General features: G+C 34.7%; 1 protein-coding gene across 2 annotated transcripts in view; it reads left to right on the forward strand.

Annotated features, from left to right (window-relative positions):
* ttll5 (tubulin tyrosine ligase-like family, member 5) overlaps positions 1-20,668 on the forward strand; it is a 131,025-nt gene that overhangs the window by 15,675 nt on the left and 94,682 nt on the right. For both annotated transcript variants that reach the window (XM_073827600.1, XM_073827601.1), the window contains exons 10-12: positions 882-983; positions 3,607-3,698; positions 9,553-9,660. In XM_073827600.1, coding sequence (XP_073683701.1) covers positions 882-983; positions 3,607-3,698; positions 9,553-9,660 — 302 coding nt within the window. The remainder of the gene's footprint in view (positions 1-881; positions 984-3,606; positions 3,699-9,552; positions 9,661-20,668) is intronic.

The raw sequence follows: 20,668 nt of genomic DNA on the forward strand, positions 1-20,668 counted from the left end.
GCCAAAAACAGAAGTTTTTATATTAAAAACAAACTAGCAAGCCCTGCCCAGATTTAAAAAGTTATGCAAAAGTAATGTAACACATTACTTACATGAAGTACATTAATTACATAAAAAGTAACTAAGTACTTTTAAACTTTTACAATTATTTTTTTCCAACACTGATCACAATAATCCACAAGTAATCCACACCACTCCAGTCCATCATTAACATCTTGTGAAGACAAAAGCTGAAACAAATCCATCATTAAAATGTTTTTAACCTTAATACAAGATGTTTACAATTCATAATAACACTTTCTTCAGTGAAAAAGTGGACTATTCTGAATCAGGAGAGAAATCTGCACCGTTTACAAGCCAAAACAGCTCTAAACAACTATGTGCATGGATTTTAGTTGAAGTTAAAAACGTCTTAATGACGGATTTGTTTCTCACAAACACAACTTTTGGCTTCCTTTAAAAAAATTACAAGGGGGTTTTAATTCTGTATTTTGTGTTGTAGAATAAAATGTAAAAATATCTTGAGCTTATTTTAAATCTTATTAACCCTCCTAAAAAATGTCTGAGTTCAGGACGATGGAACGAGACGTGCTAAAATGTTTGTTTCCAGGTTTTGGCCTACAAAAATACGCCATCCCATCACAGCGCTGCTGTTGCAGTTATGTGATTTGCTAGCTTTAGTTGGACGGCTGTTGCAAAACCTCTCTGTTTGTATGTCACATTAATATTAGATAGATTTGTGGCTGGAGTTTAAGGTCATCCCATGTTTACGCAAGGCTGCTTGCTTTGGTACTGTACCTATTTATTCTTTTCAGCAGGTCAGTTGAATGTCGTCCTCGCTATTAAGCTCATTTTTTCCTTCTTGCTTGTGTGTGTTGTAGGTTTGCCACAGTGAAGTACGACCACGCCACGGCAAACATCAAAAACCAGTTCATGCATCTGACCAACTACAGCGTCAACAAAAAGAGCAGTGACTACGTCAGGTAAGATGACTTGTGGTTTGATATTTCAGCTTCGAGTGTGGATATGAATACGAATACTAAGAGTATAGTTTTAGTATTAATCACAACATTTGTGTGGCAATAGGTCTGCTGGTATTTTAATGACATAATTTTATTTCAGCACATCCTGTCCTGTGTTCACATCAGCATTGATGGATTATAAGGCCGTATGAAAAACAGAGGCTGTGCTGTGCTAAAAAAATATGTGTACTTTCTGCTGCCACTGTTTAACACATTCAAGTAGATATAGTAGGGCTGGGAGACATGGGAAAAAAAACTGAAATTTGATATACACTGCCACTCAAAAGTTTGGGATCAGTAAGACTTTTAATTTTTTTTTAAAGAAGTCTCTTATGCGCATCAAGGCTGCATTTATTTGATTAAAAATACAGAAAAAAACAGTAATATTGCGAAATGTAATTAGAATATAAAATAATGTTTTTTATTTTAATATACTTTAAAATATAATTAATTCCTGTGACGCAAAGCTGAATTTTCATCAGCTGTTACTCCAGTCTTCAGTGTCACATGATCCTTCAGAAATCATTCTAATATTCTGAATTATTATTAGAATGATCAATGTTGGAAACAGCTGTGCTGCCAATTTTTTTTGGAACATGTGATTCTTTAAAAAAACAGCATTTATTCAAAATATAAATCTTTTCTAATAATGCAAATCTATGTTATCAATTTTGATTAATTCAACACATAATAGAATAAAAAAAAAAGAATAAAAATTTACTGACCCCATTTGTAGTATTATTGAATATTGTTAAACAAACTTTCTATTTTAAATGCTGTAAATGCTGTACTTTTGAACCTTTTATTAATAAGAATGCTGAAAAAAAAGAATCACTGTTTCCCCAAAAAATGAAGCAGCACAACTTTTTTTAACATTGATAATAAATCAGCATATTAGAATAATTTTTGACGGATCATGTGACACTGAAGACTGGAGTAATGATGCTGAAAAAACTTTAATTACAGCTATAAATTACATTTTAATGTATATTAATATAGAAAACATTAATAATTAGGGCTGCACGATTAATCGCACGATGTTGTGAGGTGCATTTAGTCAATGAAGCCGGTACTTTGATTAGTAGTAAATCTCCATCACATGCGTTCAGCGTGATGGAGATTTACTACTAATCAAAGTACCGGCTTCATTGACTAAACGCGCCTCACAACATCATGCGATTAATCGTGCAGCCCTATTAATAATAATAATAATATTTCACAATTTTACACTTTTTTTTCTGTATTTTAGGTCAAATAAACACAACCTTGATGTGTACTGATCCCAAACTTTTGAGCGGAATTGTACATATATATGCATTTGTACATGTATATCTCGATAGTTTCTACATTTAAAAAAAAAAAGAAAGAAAAAAATATATATCCTGCTTGTCTAATAAAATAATGTTTATATTAAAGGCAATGAAAACAAATACTGTGCATATAACCACGTAGGCTATATATTATGCACAATTTTTTTTAATATATAAATCAAATACATATATCATCTGTTTATGCATAAATCAAAAAAAGCATTTTTAAGATTTGTGTAATTGAATTAATAGTAAAATTTCGTCAAATTGAATTGAGTAAGCGTTATGCATTTGAATTAATATATAATTAATATATAATTATAATTGAACAGTCCTTAATCAGTTATTCATTTAAAATACATAAAGATTATTCAGTTCAATCTAATGGAATTTTACTAATAATTAAAATGCATAAACCTTAAAAAAGGCTTACTTTTTTTTGAGTGTGGGGAATGACTTTTAAGTTCCAGTTCAATTGTTAAATTCGAACTGAGGTAGCGAAAAGAATTCAGAATTTAATTTGAGTAGAATTAAAATTAAAACGAATTAAAATTCAAAGAAAATAATTAAAATTTTTAACTAGAAAAGTTCAGAAATGTTTGATTGAAAAAAAAAAAACATTTTAATTTTAAAAGATTTGAAATGTCATTTATAAGGATGGGACGGTACATCAAATTTCAAAATTATAACCAAATAGTGGAAAATATTTGATATTTTGAAATATAATGTTACAGTATGAGTGGACGAGGTAAAGATTTTATTTTTAGTTAACATTTTATTCTTTTTTTTATTAAAAAAATCGTTCTTTTTCAAATGTTTCTGGACGGTAGTCATCATGAACAGAAGAAGGTACAGTCAGCAGATTATTATTGCGATCGTAGACTCATTTTACCATGATTAAGTCTATTAAACACAATTTCCACCAATGTTAGCACAGGAAATGTGAGAAAAGTCTTTCCATCTGAATCTGCACAAGGTTATGTAGCAATAATCCTTAATACCTCTTTATAAATTGCAGTAGCTTGTGTTTGTCTTGTGGCAGCTCATGCTATAAAGCATCATGCGTGTTACAGTAATGAGAACAGATCTAAGCTGTCAGAAATAATAGTTAAATAATCACTTCTCATTGTTCATCGCTCCTAAACGGCTCGGGAATGTGATCTCAAATGCGAGCTAATCCTCGTGTTTGCTAATCATGTCAACATTGTTACGTTGTGCCCATTTCTCAGCAATGTTTTGGCAGCGCTGTCAGTCAGGGTTTCTCTTCCTTTCAGCTGCGATGACCCTGAAGTAGAGGATTATGGGAACAAATGGAGCATGAGCGCAATGCTGAGATATTTGAGGCAAGAAGGCAAAGACACCACATGTGAGTAGAGCTCAGATGTGCCTTATGCAATCATATACTTTCATGTTTAACACTCCGTGACGTTTGACATTCATAACCACTAATCTGCAGATATTCTCAACCACAAAGCACTAGAGTCGTTTGTAGATCGACACGCTTGTTACTCCTGACCAACAGCAGCCGCTGTTACGCTGTTATACAAACAGCAGCCCTTGTTATGACACATGAAATGAACAAATTTGAACCATTTTTTGTTGTCAGATATGTTTGAATGATGTATTGAAAAATTATTAATCTATTAAATTGTACTATGTGTCAACCATTGGCCATTGAAATATACTGGTCATCTAGGGCTGTGTCCGCAGTGCAGAAAACTCAGATGGAATTGCGGAATCAAGTCAGAAAATTTTAATTTACTGTATAACGTGGAATATCTCGAAATTTGTCAAATTTTTTGAATAAATCTAAAGTAAGAGTACATGAACACATAAAGTTATATCATATAGAAACCGGAACCTAAAGTTTTTAACATCAAAATTAAAATTTGTTTTAAGTTTAATTAATAAAATTATTAAAACATTATTTTCCAATAAATATTTACCAGAAAAATGTAAATACACAACACAGTATTTATGAAAAAAAAAAAAAAAAAAAAAAAAAAAAATATATATATATATATATATTTAAATAATTTAAATAAATAATTAGAAACATCTGAATTAACTGATTTTAAAAAGTATATATTTTAAATCAGTTAATTGAGATGTATTTAATTATTAAATTGTAATGTTAAAATGTAAAATGGAATTCAGAAATGAATGAAAAACACGGAATTTATGAAAAAATAAAACTGAATTTAAAAATAAAATAATAAAATGTATTTTATAGAGATGTCATTTTAATCAAATTTTAATAATTTGATGTTAAACTGTGTATGTTTCATTATTTCAATTAATTAGACATGTTTTTTAATTAATCTTGTTTTTTAACCATTAAAACAGGTAAAAAAAAAAAAAAAAACGAAAACGAGAAAAAATGGTATTTGGAAAAAAAAAGAAAAAAAAAACAAATTGGAAAAAAAATTAAATGGATTTCATAAGGCCCTAGTCATCCACTACTCCTTTTCCATTCATTGACCATAGACAGTGACCTGTGTCTTCCAAAAAGGGGGGAAAAAGAACACATACACACACACAAAAAACATAAAAGCCTATACAGCTCTTGGCCTTCTGTCTAAATTCTGCTAAGGGCACATGTTGGTGAAATGAGATGGGAGGAAAAAACACCATGCATTAAGCTTGCAAAACTCCTAGTTCACTCAGAAAAGCTTAGCTTTCAAAATGTTATGCATTCGCTCGCATTGTATAAACTTTACACCCAAATCTTTTTGCGTTCTTTTTTTACCTGCCCTCAAGAAACATTGTTTGCTCACAAACTTTTGCATTTTCTTAAAAAACTTTGCATTCGCTTGTGAATCTGGTGATGGAAATAATATGAGATGTGAAGAAAATATATTGTTTATAGGGATAGTTAACCCAAAAATGAAAATTATGTCATTGCTTACTCATCCTCATGTTGTTCCAAACCTTTGTTCATCTTCGGAACACAAATTAAGATATTTTTGATGAAATCCGAGATCTTTCTGATCCTACATAGACAGCAAGGGAACTACCACGGTCAAGGCTGAGAAAAGGTAGTAAGGACTAGAGATCGACCGATATGGGTTTTTCTATAACCGATGCCGATGTTTAGAGTTCAGGGTCAGCCGATGGCCGATATGTGCTGCCGATTTTTTTGGCCGATATCTTGAAGTTCTCCTCTTTATTTGCATGCTTAAATGTCACACTAATAATAAGTGGATGCACATCATTTCTAAACTTAACATCATGAACAATGAACACAATCAACCATCTTTCGGATCTTTATTTTGTGCACTGCCCAGTATTATTATAAAAGATTTAACCAAAGTTAACCAAACAAATCGGACTGACCAAGTATTAAATATATAAAACAGATAATATAAAAACTGTTAATCATTTACATAAAAGTTTAAGAGCTGAGATTAATGTTAAACTTTAATGTTTTAAATATAAAATTTTGAATACAGAAATTTTAAATGATTTATATAACTGAGAGGACCTGCCAGCAGATGGCGGCAAGACACTGATTTAATTACTGAATCATATCATTCATTTGATTCGTTTGAACAGCTGATTCATTCCTGAATAAAGCGAGTGACTTTATGTATGGGAAATTGAATCATTTCACTAGATTTGTTTAAAAACGCATGTTCATTCTTAAACGAATCACCGCTGTGTTTAAATGGAGTAATACTAGTAATATATACACATAGGACAGAATTTAAGCCTTACATTTCTCCCTCAGAACTGTTATTGAATCTTACAAAAGTTTTGGCTTGGTGTCTTTCACAGCAGCGCATTTTACCGCACCAATAACATGGGGCTGCCCGCGGACGTGCCTGACTTTTAATTGGCGCTACTAAACACGGATATCGGCCAATGCCGATATATAAAAAATGGCAAATATTGGCCGATATATCGGTCGACCTCTAGTAAGGACATCGATACAATAGTCCATGTGACATGAGTGGTTCAACCATAATTTTATGAAGCTACGAGAAATACTTTTTGTGTGCAAAGAAAACAAAAATAATGATTTTATTCAACAATTTCTTCTTTTCTTTGATACGCTTTTAAAAGAGTATCATGGTGCATGCGTGCATTCCTCTGCTTGTAAACAAGGCGCAGCGACGACATTGTTGAATAATGTCGTTTAGGGGTGTAACGATATGCCTAGGTCACGATACGGTACGTATCCCGATATTGGGTTCACGATACGATACGTATCACGATATTTTGAACAAAAGTTAAAACATGAAACTGAAAATCAAACAACAGATAAAAAAAAAAAAAATTCTATAGCTTTCTTAGTTTTACATACAAGGTCACATTTTAAGGTTTAATAAAAACCTGTATTAAAATTAACAACTGAATAGGTCTGTCTGTCACTGATGATTTTTTTTAATTTTTTTATTTTTTTTACATAAGATTGTCAAGATGTCAAATTCTTTAAACCTGCTATCAATGCAAGATTCTATGTGTGTGCCAAACAGAGTCCTACCCGACGGGTGAACCGCTAAAACTGACGTAACGGGTGGAATAATATTTATCTGTCAGGTGCAGTGCGGGTGACATGCACGGGTATTTGCTCTTTGGACTCAATCCGGTACACGCTGACGCTGCTCTCAAACGGTCCCGTTTTGTGTTCACGCTGTCTGAAGACCGTTTAAAAGCTCTTTCACATGGACGCGTCAAGCGGTGGAATCTCTCCACGGCTGCCGCTTTCTCTCAAAGTGAAAGTGTTTTGCGGTCGAGCTGGTGTTCGCGACACGGTCTCGGGGTAAACGTAGTTGCAAACAACAAGGTCTCGTTTTACTTAACAAAAACAAAATAAATGAAAAGTAATGAAAATACTATATGTGCTATTTGCTATTTGTCATTTTATGGGACAATGACTAGCGTAGTTTTCATATCAGACACAGTTTGCTATGACATTTTACACATACTTGTATTTTTACCTGCGCAGGCTATACACGCATTTTCTGGATTGTTTTTCCTTTATTAATAGCCTTTCTCCGTATTTTATGGATCATACAGCTCCATTATAGCCTATTTTAAATGATCTTGATCATGTTTTCAACACTCCGACATGCGCTCAGTGAAATGTGCTTTTGGTTGTAAATAGTTATCTGTGCGGTAACTGCTTAAATCGTGGCTGCTGCTTATAAAAGGATTACAATACATCTTCGGAGGTTCCTGTGGCTAAGAGCCATAAAAGCTTCAAGATGTTTGTTCCAATGTGTGACTCGAAAAGCGGGTGAGTCTGAAGCACGGAACTTTTCATTTCCCACTCCGTGATAATAACATGCACCGTGACTGTAATAATGTTTTGTCTGTAATTTTTTTTCTACCGTCGTACTGTCGCATGACTGTGAAACCAAAATGCTGTCGGACGTGAAGACAGGTTATCTTTAATTTAAGTTTCAGCCGAACTCATGTTGCTCTACTAATATTCAGTTCAAATGATTTCTGCATCTGATTCTGCAATGAAAGCACAAGCAGCGCTGTTGCAGAGTAGGAGACGTCGGCAGCTCAACCAATAGGATTAGATTGTCGTCATATCGTAAATGTATCGTCATCACTCTACGATACATATCGTAACATTTTTGCATCGCGAAATATCGTACCACGAAATATCGTTACATCCCTAATGTCGTTATTTTTGTTTTCTTAAAGGTGCCATAGAATGGAAACTGTGTTTACCTTGGCATAGTTAAATAATAACAGCTCAGTACATGGACATGACATACCATGAGTCTCAAACACCATCGTTCCCTCCTTCTTATATAAATCTGGTGTTTGCAAAAGAACACTTAAAAATAGGTAAATTCCAACATAACACAGACTATTACGCAATCGTTAATAGTTACGCCCCTCAACATTTGCATCGCCCAATCATCATTAACTTCAGTACATCAGTAAAATGAGGCAGCCACTAAGGGACATGGTTAGCTTAATGCTAGCGGTAGCCTGTTACATTGCAGTACATAAGATTTCACTTACCACATAAACAGAGAGATGACTGCGCTGATGATGTCCAATGATTTACAGATCTAGAGAATCACTAACAAGCATCTAAACTTGTGTGGTAAGTAGGTACTTGTGTCGCTGCAGTATAACATTACACAGAGCACATGCGATCACGATAGTGAGAGTAAAATGTCGGGGATTTAAAACGGCAGATTCAACAAACAGCATATTAAAAGCGGCTAGAGCTCCGTAATTAAATATATTTTCTCCATGTGCGAGCTATTGAGATGAGCAGCTCTGTGAAACAGCCAATCAGAGCAGAGCTCATTAATATTCACGGACCTTCCAAATAAGGCAATAACAGAGCATTTCATTCTAAGGACAAATCCTAGGGTTGTAAATGGAGCTGTAAAACCGTTTCTGGAGAATTTTCGCCCTTTCCTATGCCATATACCTTCTATGTAGATATCAGAGAACAATTTCAAATATTGTATCAATGCATTCTATGGCACCCTTAAGCTTCGAAACATTATGGTTGAACCACTGATGTCACATGGACTATTTTATTGATGTCCTTACTACATTTTGTGGCCTTGAATGTGTCAGTTGCTTAACTGTCTGTGCAGGGTCAGAAAGCTGTCGGATTTCATCAAAAAATATCTTAATTTGTGTCCCAAAGATAAACAAAGGTCTTACAGGTTTGGAACGGTGTGGGGGTGAGTAGTTAATAACAGAATTTATATTTTTGGGTGAACTATCTCTTTGTGTGTTCGTTCACAAAAGTTTTTCTCTCTCAAAAATGTTGTGTTCCACCTGGAAACGTCACATTCTCTTGCAGAATTTGATGTTTGCTTACAAATCTTTTTCCTTTGTTTTCCCCTAAGAAACATTGTGTTTGCTCTCAAAATAGTTCCATTCTTACAAAAAATGTGAGAAATTAAAAACTAGTGATGAAGATAATATGACATGGGAGGAAAAATGACATTTCAATCCTTATGCATTCATTCACAAACGCTTTGCGTTCACTTGTGTGTTCTATTATAAAGTTTTGCATTGTGAAACTTTGCGTTTGAGTGCAAAACATTTTGAGGTTGCTTCCAAAACTAGTGATGAAAAGAATATATATTCCAATACTTGTGCAAGTGGTTGTGTGTTGCATGATAAAAACATGATTGCTGTACAAAATGAATATATTCAAATGAATAAATGAACGTTTATTAAGCTAGAATAATCCATTGATTGTATTGTTTCCCTGTGTTTGTCAGTGCTCATGGGCCAGATCGAAGATCTGATCATTAAAGCTGTTCTGAGCGCTGAGATCCACATCGCCACAGCCTGCAAGATGTTTGTCCCTAATCGCTGCAACTGCTTTGGTAAGACAAATCACATGCATGAGATATGACGCTATAGATCTGTGTTTTTCATGTTGAAAAAAACAGGTGTAGGCATCAAAACATTACTGTATAGTAAAGATAAACTGCTTGGCACTTTGGAAACAGTAAAAAAAGCATGCTGGTTGAATAAGCAAAAATGAGCTCTGAAATGACCAACTAAATCAACATGGTCACTGATATATTGATCATCCCTAAACATCTCTCTGTGTTGCATTTCGTACCAGTCTCTGCAGTGTGGTTAACCAGAAGAATGCAGGCTTTACTGTATGATAGACTGTTTATGGAGGTGAAAACAGAACAATATCTGCTGCCAGAGCTGAACTGCAGAGATGCCCGTTCACAATCCAACTGTTTCTCATTCTGAGCTGTTATGGGGTGTTAACTACCTGCATGAGCTCAAACACTTTATCCTCCAGAGTAATCATTGACATATCCACTTCATCATTGCTCTGATTTATGTTAGTCAATTTGCATATTAGTTTATTGAATTTGGATTTGGGGGTAAAAAAAAATAAAAAATGAATTAGACATGTTTATGGGTCTATAGTTCTCATCGTGTGCCAAATCCCCATCCCAAAGCTGAACACAAATGTGTGTCATGTGAAGTAACAAAGCAAGAATTTTACTTCTGTCAAAATGTTGAATCCCGATCCAAAACGAACAGTTGCCAAGAGAGAAACTTCTTTGCTGAATTGCAAAATAATGCATGGTTTATGTTTTTTGTTCGTATTGAGCAAAATATTTTGAACATTTTTATGGTTTGGACCTTTAAACAGAAACAACCCCTGCAGTGACTTGTTCAGTGTTCACGATACCATTTCAACAAAGAGATGCTTTAAAAATGTGGGCAAGGTAAAGGGATAGTTTACACAAAAACGAAAATTCTGTCATGAATTACTCACTCTCATGTTGTTCCAAACCCGTAAGGCCGGGCGTACACAGTGCGAGTAGTTAAGACACAAATTGAGATATTTTTGATGAAATACGACAGCTTTCTGATCCTGTTTGCTTGCAAGTTTTTGCATCCTCTTGAGAAAGCTTTGCATTTCCCTGCAAAATAGTGATGGAAATAATATGAGATGTGAAGAATTTTTTTTTTTTTTTTTTTTTTTTGCTTATAGGGATAGTTCACCCTAAAATTAAAATTCTGCCATTAATTACTTAACCTCACATTGTAACCTCAATTAATTAACCTCAAACCCGTAAGAAAACACAAATTAAGATATTTTTTTATTAAATCCGAGAGCTTTTCTGACCCTGCATAGACAGAAAGGGTACTACCACGATACCACAAACTACCACGTTCAAGGCCTAGAAGTGTAGCAAGTACATCAATAAAATAGTCCATGTGACCAGTGTTGGGGAAGTTACTTTTAAAAGTTGTGCATTACAATATTGAGTTACTTCCTAAAAAAAGTTACTAATTACGTTACTTAGTTACTTTTTATGGAAAGTAATGCGTTACATTACTTTTGTGTTATTTTTTAAATCTTGGCAGGGCTTGCTTGTTTGTTTTTAATATAAAAAGTTCTATTTTTGTCAAATGTAAAAGCCTTTTCACAGCAAAAGCCTCAGGCTTAGAGAAAAGTAAATTGACGTCTGTACAGTAGACCGCAGAAGAAAAAGTAAACTCCTCAGCAGTAAAAAAAGGAAAACAAATGTTAGATTATCTTGAGTCATTTATGCTTATTAGTATGGATGAATTGGATCAACAAAGGTCGGCAGCAAAGACATTAGTTGATAAAATGGGATTTATTACATAAAGGATATTTGTATTATTTAACATATTTTATTTTAGCAGGTTTGCATTGAATTTCACTGTTTTTGTTTATTTTGAAGAACACTGTATCTGTTTTTTTAGTGAGTGAGATGAATTAATGCATGTTCACATTTATTCTAGAACTAAAGTAACATCTTGCTCACAATATCTCTCAACATGAGAGCTTTTAATTGATAAATGTGGGGGGAAGTTACTGGCATTACTTATTTGAAAAAGTAACTCAGATATTTTCATGTCAATTAAAAAGTAATGTGTTACTTTAGTAGTTACTTGGAAAAAGTAATATTATTACGTAACTCGTGTTACTTGTAATGCGTTACCCCCAACCCTGCATGTTGCTTATTTTACGTTGTGTTTATCTTTTTTTCCATTTTGTTCAGTTTGAACAATGACAGACAGGCTCTAATGTTCAGAAAACCTTAGTGATTGTTGTTTTTGCAGTTCCATTTGGTAAAGCTGTTTGCACAGATATGTTCTTGATTACTAAAATCTAATAATTATAATGATTGCTTTTTATGATGAACAGATAATTTAGACTTTTTTCCACATTTAAACATTGATTAATGCACACATATAGAGTATATCAAAAATGGTAAATGTAAGCTCAGACATGTTCGTTTCATGCCAGAGAACAAAGCACACTGGTTCTGGAACGTCAAGCATGTCTGTTTGATCTTCTGTTTAACATAAAATGATGAGAGAATAATGAAAATACATGTCTGTTTTGAAGATAAATGTATTTCCAGACACTGTGAAATGTTGTCTATGCTGGGGCCTGTGTAGATTCAAACATGTTTAACATGATTTTTCATCCTTCTCGTTCTCCGCTCTAGTAGTCTGTCACTAGATGTGTTTGTAGACGTAATATTTCCTCAGGAGGTGTTGCTTGTTTAGGCTGTGATAACACAGTCTCTGTAGACTGCTCTGTTATCGGACAATCACCTGCATGAAAAAGATATCTTTACCCTGTACCCGGTCTATGCCCTCATCTCACGGCGAATGATGGGATACTGGAAGCAGGCAGGGCAGGCCAGGTTCACTTCACTGCGTCACATGACTAAATATGAGCCGCCCATGCAGGTGCATCAGTGGAATGTGATGGATACAGTGCGATACGGATAAAGCACCCGTACCGTGAACACACAGGCCCTGTTTAATACAATAAAATCAATCTGTACACCTGGGGTGTCCAGTCCTGCTTCTGGAAGGCCATTTTAACAGGGTGTCCGTGGATCCTTAAAAAGTCTTAAAATGTCTTAAAGGTGCCATAGAATGGAAAACTGTATTTACCTTGGCATAGCTAAATAATAACAGTTCAGCACATGGACATGACATACCGTGAGTCTCAAACACCATCGTTTCCTCCTTCTTATATAAATCCTTTTTCTTATATGAAAAATAGGCATACTATTAATAGGCAAAATAACAGCGACTATGACGTAATAGTCTTGGGATCATCAATAGTTACGCCCCCAACATTTGCATCGCCCAATCATCAGAAGTTCTGCAGGTAGGCTATTGTGAGAAACAAACAAATGGCAGATCACAGGAATAAATGTTATGTTCCAGGGTGTGCAGGGGATGTTAAGTGCAGGGATGGGTTGGTGTCTGTACTCAGAAAGGCAAGGAAAACAAATAAGGCGAGACACTAAAGGTACACGGTTAACATTGCGAATGATTTACAGATCCTGAGCATCACTAACAAGCATCTAAACTTGTAAAATATGTGGTAAGTACTGCCGCTGTAGTATAATGTTACACAGAGCTCGGCGATCACAAATCAAAAGTGAAAGTATGACCCGCATATTATATTATAGCGGCTGTAAGAGCCACAGGCTTCCCATGTTGGAGCAACTTTAATTTTTTATTATTAATACTTTGCGTCAGCTTCCCAAGAAGTGACGATTTAATTCTCCTGAACACAGGAGTGCTTTATTCGCATGTTTTATGCAATGTTCCAATTGCACTGCAAAAACATGCTTTTCTTAGATTTTTTTTTGTCTTGTTTCCAGCCAAAATATAAAAAATTCTTAAATCAAGAAGGATTTTCAAGAAGGGTAAAAAATATTTTCTTGTTTTCAGAAAAAAACAAGTCAAAATTAAGTGAGTTTTTGCTTAGAACAAGAAAAATAATCTGCCAATGGGGTAAGCAAAAAATCTCATTTCAAACTGAAAACAAGATTATTTTTCCTACCCCATTACTTTGCTTGTTTCAAGCAAAAATGCACTTATGCACTTAATTGCAAAAATGTACTTAATTTTGACTTGTTTTTTTCTGAAAACAAGAAAATAATTTTTACTCGTCTAGAAAATCCTTCTTGTTTTAAGAAGTTTTAGACATTTTGGCTGGAAACAAGACAGAAAATATAAGTAAGAAAAGCATTTATTTGCAGTGCACTGTAAAAAAAAAAAAGCCGTAAAATTTACAGTAAAAAACCGGCAGCTGTGGTTGCCAGAATTTTACCGTAAAAAATAGGGTAGCAATGTTTTACATTTTACAGTTTTCACTTAAATTTACAGGTAAATACCATAATTTCACTGATATAACGGTAATGTACCAACTTTTTGAAGAACTAAAATCTGTATTGTACCTTTGCAATACACTGATAACCACCAAAAGCAGGTGGTGATGATAACATCACATAATGAACCAAAGCCCATAGGTACACAGTGTCATTCACACAAACATTAAACACCATCATGGTAACACACATAAAACTGAAATAATGCAAAAAACATTAATTTAACAACATTAGATGTAACATACAACCCTAATGTACAAAACTGCCAAGAAAAAACTAAGAAAAAGTAATTTCAACAAAAAAACATCAAAAAAAAAAAAGTAAAACAGGGAATTCTGGGAATGTCAATTTATGGTTATTCACTGTAAATTTTACGTTCTTTTCCATTTCCAAAAACAGTATACTCCCGTAAAATTACATGCTCAGTTTTTCACCGTATATAGAAGGGGAACTTACCGTTAACCATTTCACAGGTTTTTACCATAGCATTTTTACAGTTTTTTACCGTTAAATTCACAGTCATTTTTTACAGTGTGTGTACATTACACTTAAGGTAAATCCAGCATCTTTTGATGGACATAATCAAAATGTATCTCATCAGAGAAAAGCTAATGAAATGTAATTTTGTCAGTGATTTTGGTCCTCCAAAACTGTTGCGGTCGATGTTCAGTTGCCGAAATTTTGGTTCATAACTATATGATTTATAAATTTTTTCCCCTCATGTTTACACCCCACCATCCTTACTGTCTTCATCCCAATGAGAAATCTCATGTCATACCAATAATTGAAGCAATCGCACAAGGAAGCAGAAGCAGAAAGTGATGCAAAGGCTAATAAATGAGAAAGTGTTGAAAAAGCTCTTTAGCATTGGCTCCCGGAGAACAGCCCCATTGTTTTCCCGGTTTACATCTCATCTGGATCAGAGCCACACGGCTGATTCCCTCTTTAATACGCTCCTCATTGTTAGCATGTGAAGTAGCAGCGGGTTTGTCTTTGTTCAGCTGCTGTTCAAATGAACTCCTGTAACATGATGCTCCATTGGTCCCTCTTCACCTCTGACACGGAAAGCAGAAACAGTCCCTCACTAGTGAATAAATGAGCCTCTTTGTGTGTGTTAGGCTGCGTGTGTGATTGGTGTAATGGCCGTTCATGTCTTTAAGTGCAGTTGAATGCTTCTTTATTTGAGCGCTTGCTCAGCAGTTTTGTGGTCTGAGACAAATTTCATAACATAGATTTCTTTTGTCTTCCTTTGATGGCTTTCAGAAAAATATAAAAAAGTACAAAAGTTGTCACTTTTAAATTTCATATTTTAAAGTCTAGAATGGTTAAAGCAAATTATAATGGCATTCACACGCTTTAATATGCATGGTAAGAATTCCAGGATTTTCCAATTGCTTATAATGTGAGGATGCCATTACTATTTACAGAAATGTACTGCTGTTTTTTAAAGGAAGTTAGTCTGAATGTGTGAAAGCGACTACTGAAGGCACTCTGTTTATTGCTTGCTTGTTTATTTCTTTTACAAGACAGTACTTGAGTTAGTGTGGTATGATTTCAATTTAGTGTGAAGAACTAGACATGATTTGTAATGTGAAACACTGCATTTGAAGTTTGGATGCCTGTTAATGTAGTCCGGTCGCTGTTTGAAGGAGTTTGCGGCCTGTTCTGCTCATCATCACCCCGTTTCTGTGATTGATTAACAGCGTGCATTGCCGATGAAGAGATGTTCGTTTTTATTCTCAGTTAGCTGAGCCAAAACACTGGTTTATTACGAATGTGACATCGTTTCAGAGTTTAAACAAACATCATTTTAAAATAGAGCTGTAAGCAGTGGTTTCACATTAGTGGCACATGCTTTGTAGAGCTGTATAGATTTGTGTTGTCATGAGGCTCAGTTTCTAATAAATAAAGACTTGAAGAACATTCAAAGAAAGAAATTCAAAGCCTGGTCTCTGCTGACCCTGCTGGTCTTAGATGGATTAGGCAAAACAGCTTTTCAGCTGAGTAGTTTATTGTTTTCATGTGTGAAAACAAGTATGAGCCAATGAAACCTACACAGAGTGCTCTTTTAAATCATTACATCATTTAAAACCTTTATTGAAATGAAGACTTGAAGCATATTACTTCACCAGAAACTCCCACGGAAGCATTTCTTTTGACGTGTTTATTTGTAAGGCTCGGTCTGAAGATGATCTTAGCCAGTTTTGGTCAAGATTGATGAAACTCATAGTTATCCTGCTGTTTTTTATTTATTTCTTCTTTTTTTTTGCATTATGAGTGTTAACTGCTGGAGTGGTGATGAATAAGTCACTATCAGAGTATTTTAATGTGGTGCTTTGTCTGCATCAAGAGAAAAATAAAAATACTCAAGAACCATTAGCCGAAGTGGACGTCTAGAAAATCGTTTGCTTCCTGTATTATTGGAACCCTGTCAGTTCATAACCATATTCTGCTGTTTTCCTTGAATTTTGAAACCTGAATTTTTTTATTTTGAATTTATCCATGTGACCACAGAACCACTGATTTTTTCCCTGCAATTACAGTAATGACCAAGATATTTGCTTTCAAAGAATTTGTTCCAAAACGAAGTAAGCTGCCGAAGTAGGTGGCATTTTAAGGTGTGCACACATAGATGGTTTCACACTGTTGTGGTCAAACACAGCAGGATATTACCTATTCTTCAAGGATAAGTCAATCATATATTGGATTGCAACAAGCTCGGAAGATAAGAAAAAAACTCACATGCATTACTGATGACTTTTTCCCTTTAGATTTGTGATTTTCATATTTTTGGGTGAACTGTTCCTTTAATGTTAAAACATTAGCTAAGATAAAACACTAAAAAAAGGTAAACGTCTCCCAGTTTTCATAGCTGAAGTGATATGCGGTTCTCTGCTGTGTTGTGATTATGGGTAAACTGTTTCTAACTTGAGCTTAGGAGTGAAGTTATATTTCATCAGTGAGTTTGTGCGAGCCGCTCCACCCTCTGTTATATTGTTTATGAAAAGACACCCAAAACCAGCAGGAATACGATTCATTTCTGCAGTGATGCAACACTGTCAAGTGACACAGCAGATGCAGGAGACACCCAGTGAGATGATACGTTACGGCCTTGTTATTGTTGTTGTGGTGAGTTTGGTTTGGGCTTGTTTTTTCGATTCCAGAGCCCAACGTCTCATAATAACGCCCGGCTTTGATCTTCCCTTGTTGGTGCTTATTTATTCTCCTCACAGCGAATATTTTGCGGTGATGTTAATGGGCCCTCCCAGCACACATTAAAGAGCCACAAAAGCCGAGAGCAGAGAGACGGAGAGAGCGAGGCGGCCTGTGAGGGCTGAGGTGTGGGCAGGACCGGTGTCTGCTCCTAATTGGGGGAAAATGCGTTGCACATGGGCTGTTGGCTCCTCGCTGTGTGAAGCGCAGTGTAAATGCGTACGGAGCGTGCTGTTTGTGTTTGTATGTGTGTTCGTGATGCAAAAGGGTGCTTTTGCACATCTTGAGTAATTAGCATGGACCACTCGCCCCGTCTTTCAGCTAGTGTTGTGTGTTTAGAGCTGATTAAAGAAAGATGTACTTTTTTGTAGCTCTGTTCAAGCACTTTTGCTGCGTGCACAGACAGTTGCTGGATTTATTAGTGGGGCTCGTCGGCAGGGGCAAAATTTAATCGGTGCTTGGGGCCACTAAAAAAAGTGAACAAAATGCACCCCAAATTCAAGATACAGGGGCAAAAAAATGCCCTCGCATAATTAAACTAAAATGATTACGAATATTTCAATTAGGGCTGCCCCTTAAAGGAGAAGATCACTTCTAGAACAAAAATGTAAGTTAATAAAAAAATATAATTTACGCATCCCCTTGTCATCCAAGATGTTCATGTTTTTCTTTCTTCGGTCGTAAAGAAATTATGTTTCTTGTGGAAAACATTTTTGGAATGTCCAAATCCAGTGGATTTCTATGGTGCCTGTGAGTTTGAACTTCCAAAATGAAGTTTATATGCGGCTTCAAAGGGCTCTAAACGATCCCAGCCGAGGAAGAAGGGTCTTATCTAGCGAAACAATTCTAAAAAATAAAAGTACAATTTATATACTTTTTAACTTCAAATGCTCATCTTGTCTAGCTCTGCGTCAACTCTCCCATCTCATTTTCTCCTCCAGCTTAAAAAAAGGTAAAACAGTGATGTAGGATGATTTTGAAGTTGGAGGAGAAAATGAGATGTTTCGACATACCCTAACTGTCTTGGACTGGAATACACAGAGTTGATGCAGAGCTAGACAAGATAAGGATTTGAGGTTAAAAAGTATATAAATTGTACTTTAAAAAAAAAAAAAATTTTTTTTTTTTTTTTAGAAAATAACTGATAGATAAGACCTTTGTTCCTCGACTGGGATCGTTTAGAGCCTTTTGAAGCTGCATTTAAACTGCATTTCGGAAGTTCAAACTCGCAGGCACCATAGAAGTCCACTATATGGAAACATTCCTGAAATGTTTACATCAAGAAACACAATTTCTTTACGACTGAAGAAAAAAGACATAAACATCTTGACAAACGGGTGAGTCAATATCGGTAAAGTTTTGTCCTTTATTAGTCAACTAGATGTTAGTCGACTAGAAGATTCTTAATAACGGCCGGTCTTAGAGGTAATTACAGTATATCAGGCCAAAAACCCAAATCAATCAACCTCAAATATGGCTTATCGTTTAAAAGTGAAACATGCAAGTAGTAGCAACTTTACATGGCCGATCACTGCTGTTACTCTAGATTAAAGTGTTTGTGTGTGGAAGTTATTGGCATATTACTTTTATGTGTGCACTTACAATATCAACAGAATGTTGTGCTTTTGTAAAATAAATAATTGAAACTCGATGCTATTTCTGCCATTTCTGTCTCTATGAACTGAAGCGTGTCACAAAACCAGCGTATTGTCTACTTGCGTCACAGACATGAGAAATATATCTAAAGAAAACTTGAAACATCTACTTTTTAAAAGAACCAATTTAAATCTAAATTAAATTCTCTAAGGATATGTAATCTGTATGAAAGGTGCATTTCTGAAGGTGTGTCACTGTATTGCTTACAATGGCGAGTCAGCATTGCTAACTTAATATTTGCTGCTGATTTAGAAAACACAGTTGACTTGAAGCTTGTCTGACAGTGGTTGTGCCCAATGTTAGGTTAAGTTACTCTAAGAAATGATCAGTTATTAATTACTAGTTACTAATTACATCTTCAACTGTGTAATTAGATTACTGTACAAATTACTCTCTCCAAAGTATTTAATTACTAATTACTTTCTAAATCCTATATCAATCTCGACAAGTTAATGATACAAGGATAGAGTTGAAATGGTTCTTTTAATTCTTTTAAATAAATAATAGATACCTACATAAATCATTCTGATCACACTTCAGATTAGAGTCCAATTCTCACTATTAACTGAATATTAATTATGACTTTGCCTCAATATACCAATTACTGCTTATCAATATTTAGTATTGTAGTTGTAAAGTTTAAGAATTGGGTAGGTTTAAGGATTTAGTCTCACAGAATAAAACAATATATGTTTATGTAATAATAAACAGACAATATTTATTGCTGATTATAATAATAACAACAATAAACTAGTTAATAGTGAGAATTGTAAATTGTTTCCAATATTCGTGTTATTATTAACTCATAATAAATTATTATATTAACTAAGTGAGAAGTATACATAAAAAACATGCATTTTAAGGTTAGCATTTAAATTTTAATGTTAAATCAACTATTGTATTTTATATATAAATGTTCTACAGTCTATAAGCAGTATAAAGTTTGATTGCATTAAATTACAGTCATTGTCACATTTTATTTAAAAATAGGTAAAATCTTATGTGGTGAATGAGTGACATCTTCAGCGATTGCATAACCAAGTACAGATGCCCTTACTTTGAAACTCTACCTGTTTACAAAAAAAAAAAAAAAAAAAAAAAAACGGATTGTAGTATACCATGCATAACAGGTTCATGAAATATTCATACATGACATAATCTGATCTGGGATCTGTCTTAAATAATTGCACAGGATCAGTGGTGAAAAAAAAAAAAAAACTAGAGCAAATGCTTATGAATCTGTGGTTGTTTTTTTTAAACCTTAAATAACTCCTCAGCTCTTTAACGGATAGTTCACAGAAAAACAGTACAAATAGTGTGGGGCAAAATAAAGATATGCTGTAATTGGATACAGATGAAGTGAAGTAGTAGGATCAATTGCTGTTTCCTTTTGGAGCCAGATCAGTGATGCCATGAAATGCAGTATAAAGGCGGACTATAGTGAGTATAGCTCCTGATGTCAGCACAGCATGGCCTCACTCTCTAAAACAGCTCTGTTTACACAAGAGCACAAGCACACAGCAGAAACATTCAGACACTCTCTCTCTTGTGTCAGTGTTTGAAGGTGATAGGTGAGCGTAGAATGACCGCAGGAAAGCGTTTGATAAAGACCTGCTTTATACCGGAGGGCATTAAGAGCCACATTCAGGCTCTGTTCCAAAACACAGTGAATTGCCTACGTAGGCAACATATCAGACATGTTTCCAATAGAAGGCTGTTTCAAAAGGCAGAAAGCAAGATTATGCTGTCTTCATGGGCTGGGCAATGCACTGAATAATAGCAGCATTGTTGTGATATATGTGAGACACTATAAATT

This window comes from Garra rufa, chromosome 21 (assembly GCF_049309525.1).
Source record: "Garra rufa chromosome 21, GarRuf1.0, whole genome shotgun sequence".
In the NCBI taxonomy this organism is placed as follows: Eukaryota; Metazoa; Chordata; class Actinopteri; order Cypriniformes; family Cyprinidae; genus Garra; species Garra rufa.